Source organism: Pollicipes pollicipes, unplaced genomic scaffold (assembly GCF_011947565.3).
Source record: "Pollicipes pollicipes isolate AB1234 unplaced genomic scaffold, Ppol_2.1 Scaffold_7231;HRSCAF=8579_pilon_pilon_pilon, whole genome shotgun sequence".
NCBI classification, from domain to species: Eukaryota; Metazoa; Arthropoda; class Thecostraca; order Pollicipedomorpha; family Pollicipedidae; genus Pollicipes; species Pollicipes pollicipes.
The window spans coordinates 19,769,734-19,782,164 of record NW_023597034.1 but is presented as its reverse complement, the minus strand read 5'-3'; the positions used below and the strand labels follow the sequence as shown (position 1 = coordinate 19,782,164).

The 12,431-nt window shown below is 60.3% G+C and overlaps 1 protein-coding gene across 1 annotated transcript; it reads left to right on the top strand.

Annotated features, from left to right (window-relative positions):
* Positions 1-636: 636 nt before the first annotated feature.
* Positions 637-10,442, top strand: LOC119110269 (GATOR complex protein MIOS; the record flags this gene model as incomplete). The annotated part of the gene is given in 13 exon segments (XM_037234030.1): positions 637-712; positions 1,237-1,359; positions 1,700-1,896; positions 3,056-3,227; positions 4,052-4,207; positions 4,825-4,923; positions 6,613-6,799; positions 7,152-7,304; positions 7,602-7,740; positions 8,162-8,291; positions 8,654-8,756; positions 9,808-9,912; positions 10,164-10,442. Coding segments are annotated over 13 exon segments (1,916 nt in total), but the record flags the coding sequence as incomplete, so codon positions are not given.
* Positions 10,443-12,431: the final 1,989 nt, after the last annotated feature.

Sequence of the window (12,431 nt, the reverse complement as noted above, 5' to 3'; positions counted from 1 at the left end):
ATCATGCACGCTTGGCATTTGCCAGCCGTGCCGGATCCGTCATATTCTTATTCACTTTTACTTATTCTTATTTGGTTCACTTTTATATGAAAGTTGGACTAGTTGTATACCAGTGCCGCACTCGGGCGTTGTCGTTTCTCTGCGTGCCATGCTTACTAGGATTTAGATGGATTTACAAATAATCCATAGATTTAGTTTATAGTTATTTCATGTGCTAAAAATTTCCCAAACATTCACCTGGGAATATTCTCTTCAACTGTGCATTTATTTTACTCTCATTTTAACCTTTTACATTCACACCTAGCTAAGTCGATGGTGTGTTTTAATAAAGTTACTGCGAAGACTCGGCTCCGCAAAATGTATCAACAACTTTGAGTTTTTCGAGTGCTGAACTAAATGTTTCTAAACGTCTGGCAGTGAACTATTGAATGAATCTGTGGGCTTAGTAATATCCCGTCAAGCATACGGTGGGGCAACGCAGCGCCGGTATAGCCATCTCCCGCCGGTGCGGGGTAGCCTGGGCGCCCCGCCCCGCGCCGGCCGGTCGGCCCCGGACCCCTGGCGGCGGCCGCGGCAGCGGGCGTGTGGGGCCCTGGCCGAGGCGGCGGCCGCTGACCGGGCCGGCCCCGTCTCCAGATCCGGTGAAGCCGCAGATGAGCGCGCCCACCCGGCTCGTGTACGGCGTCTGCGTCGACCCGTTCATCGACGACCGGTGAGCGGCGCCGCCGGCTGGCCGTCGCGTGCCGGCACCGTGCCGGACCGGGGCGAGCCGGGCCGGACCGGAGCGAGCCGAGCCGGGCTGCACCGGCGCCACCGATCGCCTCTCGCCGGCCTCCGACACCGCTCGGCTGCTCCGTGCGGTGGCCGCTAGCATCGGGCTACTCTCAGTAGGGCGGGAAGGCATCGCTGTACACTGCGACAATTTCAGCGCGGGCACATTCGCGGTGCACGCCGATAAAATGCGTGTATTGCGTTCAATAGTTTATCATCGACAGGCTGATGAATACGGCGCGGCATTTGCTTGCATTTCAGTTAATCTCCTAGTGAGAAGAGCGTCATGGATGCAGCTGCATGGCAGTGCCCTGTGCAATATTTCCGTTTGCTACTCGCCCACCAGGTGGCTCTGTGCCGGTGGTGTGCTCGTGCGATGGCCAGCCGCGGGCCGCCTGCCAGCCGCTCCGCCCCCCCCCCCCCCCCCCCCGCCCGCAGCTGACGGCACGCACGGTACGTCGGCAGGCTGGCCACCTTCGCCGAGAACCAGGTGGCTATCTGGGACCGGCGTAACTTTGAGAGGCCTGTCATCACGCTCACCGACGCACGCTCAAAGTCCATCTCCAGCATCGGATGGTCACCTACTCGGTGAGAACAATTCTCGAGTCGACCCCCTTCCCCCTCTAAACATAATTCATGGAGCCGACCCCTCTCCTCCCACCTAATTTGCCATTGGCCACGGGTAGACGGTGACTATGGTCCCCACGATCAACCTCAAACTCGCAAATCAATTCACATTTGGCGGCGGTCGTGGCCTGCAACGCTGCATTTTGCCTTGGATTATGTATGCTATGTCTGCATCAGGACGTGATCCCCGCCAGCCGTTAGAGTATGGCGATGGTCGACCGCCACTGTGTGACGCGGCCGCGCGGCCCGGCCGCCGGCCGCTGGCGCCTCAGCCCCAGCGGTGACGGCGCCTGTGCCGCAGGCGGGACCTGCTCTCCTCGCTGGGCAAGGACTCGGGCCTGCTGAAGCTGCACGACGTCAACCACTACTGCGTCAACAACGACGAGATCGAGCCGACGGTGGCCGAGCGTTACGTGGAGAGCTGCGGCGGCGGCCAGCTGACGGACCTCTCGTGGCACCCCACCGACGAGAACCGCATCGTCGTGTCGACCGGGACAGGTCAGAGCATCGGCCGTGACCGGACGGGGACGGGTCAGAGCGCCGGCCGTGACCGGACGGGGACGGGTCAGAGCGCCGGCCGTGACCGGACGGGGACGGGTCAGAGTGCCGGCCGTGACCGGACGGGGACAGGTCAGAGCGCCGGCCGTGACCGGACGGGGACGGGTCAGAGCGCCGGCCGTGACTGGACGGGGACGGGTCAGAGTGCCGGCCGTAACCGGACGGGGACGGGTCGGAGCGCCGGCCGTGACCGGACGGGGACAGACCAGAGCGCCGGCCGTGACCGGACGGGGACGGGTCAGAGCACAGGTCGTGACCGGACGGGGATGGGTCAGAGCGCCAGCCGTGACCGGACGGGGATGGGTCAGAGCGCGTTTCCGCGATTGGTCGCGATGCGGAAGTGCGATCGACTGGTTGACGTCAGAGTCGAATCGTTTCATCGCGCGGTACCGCATCATTGCGCGGCACCGGTCATGGGCAAATCATTGTTCTGGGACCTTACCTCACCTAAACTACCGAGGAACTTCACTTCACGTGATATGCCTTTGCTTTGTTTGGGACATTTATTCTCCGTTACGCGCTGCCAGATTATGCCATAACGCTTACGTTGTCTCGGACGGCGGTCGAAGTGTCTCTTTTCGGCTGTTGATGTTTGTTCTGTAATCAACGTGACGTCACGGTGACTTCGGCGCTCTGGTCGTGCTGTGCACGGGCGCCCTCTACAGCCACTTCTGCTCAGTGTTTGCACGGGCCCGGATGCCGGGTTTAATGTTCAGAGCACAACGGACACCATATAAACCAGGCTACACCACCATAATGTGTCTGGCATTCTTGCGCGCATGGTTCTTTGTTTGATCCGCTGTTATGCATAGGGAAGTCTCTCCAAAAGCTGGACACGGTGTTTTCCCACTCTTTCTCACCGGAAGCTGCTCTGATCTTCGTTTTCTCCCCAGAGTTGCTGTAACACTGCTCAGTCGAGTCAACTGCACGACAACGTCCTCGCCCTCATGCCGTTTGTCGTTGGGAGTAAGGGCAATCTTTCATAGACGTTTTGTTTCCTTAGTAACTGCTAAAGGTGGCACGAAACACGAAATGCGAGAAACAAGGTGGTTCAGTAGCATTGTGTGAGCATCACGAACTGCTGTATTATGTCCGACAGGCAAGCACATCGACTTCACGATTTTCGAGCGGATCACCATGAACTGGTCTCCGTGCTTCTCGTTCGTCTGGTCGAACGGCGGACGCAAGGTGAACCTGGTCGGGGACGAAGACGACATATACGACCAACTGGAGGACATCGCGCTGGTGATGCGCGACCGAGCGCTGCGCGGGTGAGCGGTTGCGGCGCCTGACCCGTCACAGCACGTGCGGCCGTGTCGGCCGGCGCTGCCTGAGGGCTGGCACTCAGGGGCGGGACGCAGCTCTGTTTTTAACCTGGTCGCTTCAGCCGCCGGGGTATTGCTGGCTGGCGCTCTCTGAGGGCTGGCACTCAGGGGCGGGACGCAGCTCTGTTTTGTAACCTGGTCGCTTCAGTCGCCCGGGGTATTGCTCGAGTCTCACATTTAGGGGTGACAGCGTGGCGAGCTGGCCGGGGATTGTCCCGTTTGGCGGGTTATCAGAAAGAAACGAATGGGCTTAGACAGATTGCGCTGGACTTTGTCCCGCTACATGTTGTTGATTATTGTTTGTTTTGTTGCGGTCAAAGAATCTGGCCCATCTGTGCGCGATCAGCGATTGTCATTCGTTGGCAGTCACCGTCGGAATTCTGATGTTGTGAGTTTTCTTTTCAGATAAATACTTTGGTTAGTTAACTCGCCTGTGTTGCAGTCAGGCGTCGCACGACTAGGGCTTACCAGATGTGAATGAGGGTATGGTCTAGAATGTCTCGTTTTGGACCGCCATCTGGCTGTCACAGTTGAAACTGCACACGACTGCGAACCACTCCTTTCAATTTGACTGTTGCGATAGGGATCAGTGGAACGACAGAAGGGCGGCTGTCGCGTGACCGACGCCTCTCAGCCGGTGGGTCTGCGCCGCGGCGGTGCGTGGCTGGCTGCCTCACGTGAAGCAGCCTGTGGAGGGGGGGGGGGGGGGGGGGCGGACAGGGCCCGGATGGTCAGCTGGACTGCTGACGCCGCCGCCCGCCGGTCGCCAGTTACGGCGTCACAGAGCGGCTCAGGGACAACGTGGCGCTGGCCGGTGACGAAACGCTGCGCAGCGTCTGGAAGTGGATGGCCTACAGCCAGCAGCTGGGCGCCGGCGCCGGCGACGAGACGGGCGCCGCTCCCACGTCCGCGTTCCAGGGCGTCAGGTTAGTGCGCCGGCTGTCAGGTTAGGGCAGACGGAGGCTAGGGCTGCACCACTGTTCTGGACAGAGGCGTTCGGGGCAAGCCAGTATTGCAGCCGGACGCGGAAATACCGACTGCTAACTGCAACGACCGCAAGGAGAGGCAACGACTGCCATCGTGCTCTTGTTTATCCTTTACCCTATTTCTGTAATCAAATTTATTGTCCTAGCTTAACAAGCTTGACAGACGATCGTGTATTTGGATCATGCTGCGAGAGCGCGAAAAAATCAGTTATGCGCAAAAGTGAAAACGCTGAACCCCATTAACCTGTTCGAAATGCTGTTAATCGAACAGTGTATCTTGAATGTAGTGCTGAGTTTTCTGGTGTATCAGTATCTTTGGCCGGCTGCTAACTGAAAACTCAAACAAAAATATCACGTTAAGATTAACGCCTCATGAAATATATTCGCCAAATAGAACCGAAGTGGATGCAGACTAGCACTGCGTATCTAATTAGAACAGGTTGCGATGAGCGTGGCTGGATGAAGACTGCCTAGCCTGCCTGGCTGCGGTGGAGTCGGACGGCCGACTCGGCCCGGGCAGCGGCGGTGGCGCCTGTGCTGACTGTGCGTGGCCGCAGGTCCGTGCTGGCTGGGGACGGCAGCAGCCCGCCCAAGTCGGCCATCGAACTGCGAAGTTGGATCGGGGTCGAGAAGGTCGCCAAGTGCAAGGTCTTCAGGTCTGGCTGGGATCGTGTGTTTCAATGTGTTCTGTCCGTGATTGACTGTCCTGGTGAAAGGCATTGCGTCTGTCCGCCTCAAGGCAGCACGGTTCGCATGCTCTCAAGAGTGTACCACACGTCGGGAGCTTGCGCTTGCCCAGCTGCGCATGGTGCGATGTATCGGGAGAAGAGATTCACTTCCTCTGGCCGTCGTCGGTTGTGACAGGAGGGATAGATCAACTGGTTGTGACTCCTCTATCATTCTGACTGGGACAACAGGTGATCTGATCGTGACTGTGTGCCTGTCGTTGTACCAGGGCTGCAAGACTGACATTGTGATCCTGTGCCTCGCCGGGAACGAGTGTCGATCACACCCGCCGTGTGATCCTGTGACCCGTGGGGAGCCAGCGTCGATCATGACCGCCGTGTGATCCCGTACCCCTCCGGGAGCGAGTGTCGATCACACCCGCCGTGTGATCCTGTGGCCCGTGGGGAGCCAGCGTCGATCATGACCGCCGTGTGATCCCGTACCCCTCCGGGAGCGAGTGTCGATCACACCCGCCGTGTGATCCTGTGACCCGTGGGGAGCCAGCGTCGATCACGACCGCCGTGTGATCCCGTACCCCTCCGGGAGCGAGTGTCGATCACACCCGCCGTGTGATCCTGTGGCCCGTGGGGAGCCAGCGTCGATCATGACCGCCGTGTGATCCCGTACCCCTCCGGGAGCGAGTGTCGATCACACCCGCCGTGTGATCCTGTGACCCGTAGGGAGCCAGCGTCGATCGTGACCGCCGTGTGATCCCGTACCCCTCCGGGAGCGAGTGTCGATCACACCCGCCGTGTGATCCTGTGACCCGTGGGGAGCCAGCGTCGGTCGTGACCGCCGTGTGATCCCGTACCCCTCCGGGAGCGAGTGTCGATCACACCCGCCGTGTGATCCTGTGACCCGTGGGGAGCCAGCGTCGATCATGACCGCCGTGTGATCCCGTACCCCTCCGGGAGCGAGTGTCGATCACACCCGCCGTGTGATCCTGTGACCCGTGGGGGGCCAACGTCGATCGTGACCGCCGTGGGATCCCGTGCCTCGCCGGGAACGAGTGTCGATCATGACCGCCGTCCCGCCGGGAGCGAGTGTCGGTCACGACCGCCGTCCCGCCGGGAGCGAGTGTCGATCATGACCGCCGTCTCGCCGGGAGCGATTGTCGATCACGACCGCCGTCCCGCCGGGAACGAGTGTCGATCACGACCGCCGTCCCGCCGGGAGCGATTGTCGATCATGACCGCCGTCCCGCCGTGAGCGAGTGTCGGTCATGACCGCCGTCCCTCCGGGAGCGAGTGTCGATCACGACCACCGTCCCGCCGGGAGCGAGTGTCGATCATGACCGCCGTCCCGCCGGGAGCGATTGTCGATCATGACCGCCGTTCCGCCGGGAGCGAGTGTCGATCATGACCGCCGTTCCGCCGGGAGCGAGTGTCGATCATGACCGCCGTCCCGCCGGGAGCGATTGTCGATCATGACCGCCGTTCCGCCGGGAGCGAGTGTCGATCATGACCGCCGTCCCGCCGGGAGCGATTGTCGATCATGACCGCCGTTCCGCCGGGAGCGAGTGTCGATCATGACCGCCGTCCCGCCGGGAGCGATTGTCGATCATGACCGCCGTCCTACCGGGAGCGAGTGCTGATCATGACCGTCGTGCGTGGCCACAGGAGCGAGAGCCGGGACCGGGCGCTCCAGCTGTGCGGCTGGGGCGTGGACGAGGTGACGCAGAGCGCGCTGCTGGACGTGCTGGAGCGCGAGGGCAGCTGCTCGCGCGCCGCTGCCGTCGCCGTGTTCCAGCTGACGCTGCGCCGAGCCATCCAGATCCTGCAGCGATCAGAGGACCCCACGCTCAAGGTCCGGGCCGTGCACTGTCCCCTGGTGGCGAACCAGTTTACCTTGATACGTGGTGCCGTAGCCCGGCCGCTCCTCTCTAGTTCGGCTGGCGGGGCCCGTTTTCATAAGGCCGGCATATATCAGTCGCACAACTGTGGTTTGTGTGGCGACGTGAACCGAAATGTCCGCCACTCATGGATGAAGGTGTGCGACTGGCTGGTGGCTGGGCTGTGTGACGCCTTCAAGGTGACTGACAGCCTACTGCGTGGTCGCAACTGTCGAGTCGTGAGTCCTGACTCGAGTCAGTAGCCCGTCGGCGCGCCCTCCGGGCCGTGCCCGTGCGACGGTGGCAGTTTCCGCCATCTGTCGCCAGGTGGTGGCCATGGCGCTGTCGGGCTACACGAACGAGAAGAAGGCGCTGTGGCAGCAGACGAGCGCCGAGCTGCGTCCGTCGCTCACCGACCCGTACATCCGCGCCATCTTCGCTTTCCTGACCGCTGACTCTGACAACTACGACGGCGTTCTGGTCAGTCGCCGACGGGCAGGAGGCTTCCTGGGGTCGGTCTCACCGACGGGTTGGAGGGATGACGTGCTGACGGCCTGTGGTCGAGTGCAGGGCTTGAGGTTTCTGAGGGCTTGACCTGCTATGAGGGGCTTCTGGAGGAACACGGACAGTCTATGGTTGGTCGCTGACAGTTTATTGCTGCTATGACGTCGCGTTGATGGGTGACAGCTGGTTTTGATCCATCTATGGTTGGTCCATGAGAGCCAGCGTTTTCCTGCTACGGACGCGCCGCCAGCGTTCGCTGTGTCATGCTTGCAGAAGGAGTACGGCATGACGGTGCAGGACCGTGTGGCCTTCGCCTGCCGCTTCCTCAGCGACGACCGACTGGCAGAATGCCTGAACCAGATCACGCAAACGCTGAAGAAGGAAGCGAACCTGCAGGCCATCCTGCTGACGGGTATAGCCCCCCCCCCCCCCCCTTTTACGTTGGCCGTCCTGACCATATTAAGGCGAAATGCTTTGGCGCTGCCGGGGCCGGCGTCTTTCCTTTTGTCACCTAAACGCTCCGTGTTAGCCGGTGAATGGGCTGGGATGTGGAAAGGAAGCATGCTGGCCACTCTGGACAGCGACTTTACCCCCAGCCTGTCTCTTTTGTCTGCCCTGATTTCCGGTCCGCCAGCTGATCCGAACACCGCTGCGGCGGTGATGCCGTTGGCAGGCCGCAATGCGCATTCTAGCGGCACTGTGTCATGAGTTGACCTCTGTCCAGCCGAGCCGTGGCGCGGGATGGCCGCTGCCGCTCCGCTGGGGTGACCTCGCCCTGTGTGAGCGGCCGTGCCGTGTTGACACGCGGGACGTCCGCGTGCGTCGCCTGGCAGGCGTGGCCGACGAGGGCCTGGACCTGCTGCAGAACTACGTTAACGTCAGCGGCGACGTGCAGACGGCGGCGCTGATCGCCTCCCACGCCGGTCTGGCCACCGAGCCGCGCGTCGAGGTCTGGATCGACAGGTAAGGCGCGCCAGGTCGGCCTGGACCGGTAGGGGCGGGAGGCCCGGGCCGGTCGGTCGGCTGGCCGGCCGGCCCTCCGCCGTCTCTGGAGCGGACAGATGGCGAGAGGCCGCGGTTGGGTCTGCCAGTCGGAGGCTCGCTTTGCTCCACAGCATTATGTGGATAACACGCTCCTTTCGTCCCCGGCATCATAATTCGTAACGCTACCTACATTCGGCTGAAGCTGATCTTAAGATGACGTGTGTCAGCTTCATTCCGCTGGGAACTTGCCATGTGAGATAAAGTCGCTGTGTGGCTTTGCTGCCGTTGCTTGGTGTTGCTGTGTGCCCGTGTCTGATTCTGCACGTCTCGTGCCCGGCCAGTTACCGGGAGATGCTGGATCTGTGGCGACTCTGGAATCAGCGAGCTCTCTTCGACGTGCGCGTGCTCAGTCAGACCGCCGAAGTGCCGCAGTACCCGAAGCAGGTCAGCAGCGCGCACACACCCCGTGGAAGCTGGAGAAACGGGACGAGAGGTGGCGGCCGGGCGGCCGGCAGGGGGCGGGCCCGGTCGCTGGGACTGGTGGTCGCTGGGACCGGTCGCCGCTGGGACCGGTCGCCGCTGGAACCAGTGGTCGCTGGGACCGGTCGCCGCTGGCATGGCCACCGCGTGCATAATGGAGGATTGTTGATAACAGATTACGGAAGCACTTCGGTTAACGTCACACGTTTTTTCAAATGTCAGTCTCTCGCCACGTACCGTTCTGGAAAGCGTGGCATGTCTAGAGATGACTTTCCTTTGTGCATCGATTTGATGCTGTAGTGATTGGATTTTAAGTTGGCTGAGGTGCGCTGAGTGCGGTACATTGCTGTCTTTTCTTAATCGATTTGATGCTGAGATGATTTGATGTTAAGTTGACTGTGTTGCGCTGAGTGGCGCACATTGCTGCGCGTGTAGAAGCCTGCAAGCTGACAGTTTTACGGAAGGATGGAAACGAGGCATCAGTATGGTGGATGGCAAAATTGTTCAAACTATCTTTCTCGTCTGGAGTGTTTGTATGTACACTCGAGTTTTACGGAAGGATGGAGACGTGGCATCAGTGTGGTGGAGGGAAAAAATTGTTCAAACTATCTTTCTCGTCTGGAGTGTTTGTATGTACACTCGAGTTTTACGGAAGGAGGGAGACGAGGCATCAGTATGGTGGATGGAAGAATTGTTCAAACTGTCTTTCCGTCTGGTGTGTTAGTATGTACACTCGCTCATACTATACTCACACACCAGACAAGGACGATGGTTCGAACGATTATAACATCCCTGCAAGTTGATGCTCATCAAGGTCCCGGACTTTAAGTACACGCGAGTCACTTGTGTTCCTTCAAACTTTGTTTCTCAAATCACCAAATCACGGAGCGGGTTTTTGCTGTGGAGACGTTGGTTGTAGTCTATTGATTGGCCTCCGAAGACCATTATTTCAAGTGTGGCGCGTGCTATGTTTCCATTGCAGTGAGCCCTTATTGTCTGTGTTATCCCTCCGCAGTCGGTTGTCGCGTGCAACTTCTGCAACAAGAGCGTGGCGGCCTTCATCGACGACGTCCGAAGGCGGCGACAGATGAGCAGGACAGGTGCCAACTCCTCGGTGAAGGTACGCCTGCGATCTGAGCCAGGCGGTCAGCGGCGGCTGCGCTGTGACGCCTGCTTGCCTGCCTCTCCCGGCGGGACGGTGATACGTGTCATGTCGGGAGTTCTCTCATGCCGAGGAGGGCGCCTGCTCTGCTCAGGTCCGCTGGATCGGGACTCGCTTTGGCTTCCGGCGTGCGCGTGCGGCGGTGCGGTGCGCGCGCGCCGCTGCCGGAGGCCGCCGACCGGCCTGACCGCGTCCGCCTGCTCCGCCAGGTGATGTGCTGTCCCCACTGTCGGAAGCCGCTGCCGCGCTGCGCGCTCTGCCTGACCCAGCTGGGCACGACGGCCGGCAGCTGGGGCGCGGCCGGCCAGGGCAGCGCCGGCTTTGACTCGTGGTTCACCTGGTGCCAGACGTGTCGCCACGGCGGCCACGCCGGTCACATGGTGGCCTGGTTCGAGCAGCACGCCGAGTGTCCCGTCACAGGGTGCCCGTGCAAGTGTATGGGCCTGGACTCGGTGGGCCGCGTGCTGCCCGTGGCCGACAGCTGATGGAGCGGCACGGCGGCGGCGGCGGGGGAGGGGGAGGGGGAGGTAGAGGTCACGGCGCCGGCCGGGCTGCACTGCCGCGAGGATGGGCCGGCTGTTGTATTTGGCCCACCTCGCGGTACGGCTCGGTGTTGGTGTTGGGGCTCACAGATTTGGCAGTGCTCGGCCATGCGCGGTTGTCCGGCAGTTCGATTTGGCAGTCAGGTGGTATATTTGAGTGTTGATGCGCTGTTTAGTGTGCAACGACTGTTGATTTGACTGAAATGCGCGGCACCTCGCCGGGCGTGCCAGTCGGTCGGGCACTGTTGACACCCCATCCATAACCCTAATGAGTCAACGCTATCGTCGCCTTGATGTCAAGAGCACTGTGTGGGACTCCTCAAAGACTGTCGTCATTGCTGTGATGTCCTGGGGTCCGATGTACCTGGTGCAGGTGATGTACCTGATGTACCTGGTAGTCGGTGCAGGGCATGAGTCGGCGCGCCGTCGCCGCCGCGCTGCTGTGTACGTGAGCCGCGCCTGAACCAGCGCTGCAGGGACGCGGGCGCTAGCCGGCCCCGCTATGGCTGGGGCAGTCACCGTGTGACGCAGCAGTTGTCCGTACCGTGGCTGAGCTGCACTGTACGGCGTCCGTAGAGCGCTCCTCCCCCCCCCCCCCCCCTCTCAGGTCGGGCGGTAACGCGTCGCTGCGGGATAAGTGGTTCTCCGGGTCGGCCAACCGTTGACAACATGAGGACATGTCATATGTGGGCTAGTGTAACCATTGCGTTCGTCCCGCCAGTCACGTTTATGAAGTGTGCAAAGAAGGCTTTCATATATTTTGCTGAAGGGCTGCGCGTTCGCCATATTTTGTGCTAGTATGTGGTCTTGTGTTACTCAGTGTCTGATCCTGTACCATGTGAATAAAGGGCAGCAGTACAACCAGGGAGGATGGTGTGGTTCGGGGTAGCAGGAATGTGGGTACAGGTACCGATGTGAGCGGCATAGCTACACACACCGGTCGCAGTACGACCATGGAGGATGGTGTGGTTCGGGGTAGCAGGAATGTGGGGCCAGGTACCGACGTGAGCGGCACAGCTACACACACCGGCAGCAGACTGTACGTCGCTACAATGCTTTGCCAACACGAGTGCCCTTCTCCGCCGAGGTCCGGTCAGTATCTGTTGTAAGATGCGTTCAGACTGAAGAAGCGTGCTGTCGGCAGCGGTCGCGGGATGTTGGAGACCGCTAGACCTTACGGCGGACGTCACGGGGCACGCCGCCCGGAAGCTGAGGAGGCCGAAACTCGGGCTGTGCAAAGGCTTTAAAAAGATGTCCCTGTAACGAATCGCTGTAAAGAATTAATTGCGCGTTGATGAGTTCATGATCACATTTCATCAAATAACAGCCGCATGATCATCATTCAGAGAGAGGAAATTGAATTCGTGGAGTCCTATGCGCGTCACGCGGGCCTGCAGCCCGATAGCCGCAGTTCACTTTTTTAGCCTGGAATGCACATACTACCATCTTTCCTTTCTGCAATGCTGGCTGTACGTAGCCTCATAACCGGTACTCGTTGCAGAGTGTGAAGCGCTAGGTTCCACTGTCGGAAGACTGTGCGCACTTCCGACCACCCGCGACCGGGCTGCTCTCGTGAGCTCCCGCGAAGTGAAGCACAAGGATGTCCGCTGGCGAGGGACGCCACACTTCAATATCCAGTGTGTCCCAATCTTGAGCTAGGACTGGGGTAGGCCCTATACCCGGGTTTGGAACAACTTTCAGCATACAGGGCGCCCGCTCTGGGCTTAGTATGGCCCCTCGCTTGACTTGATGTTCTACTCTCTTCGGTTCGGGGCGCTGCGCTACTTTGGTTTCGTATCGGTGTAACCACGGCTTGGTGTCACTGTGGTCCAGTTCTGCCCTAGTGCCCTTTGATGCGGTCAAAACATAAAAATTCATCCCAACGGCTTTCAGGGCCCGGACCCCACCGACCCCAGCGCCCATGGTTTCGTAGTG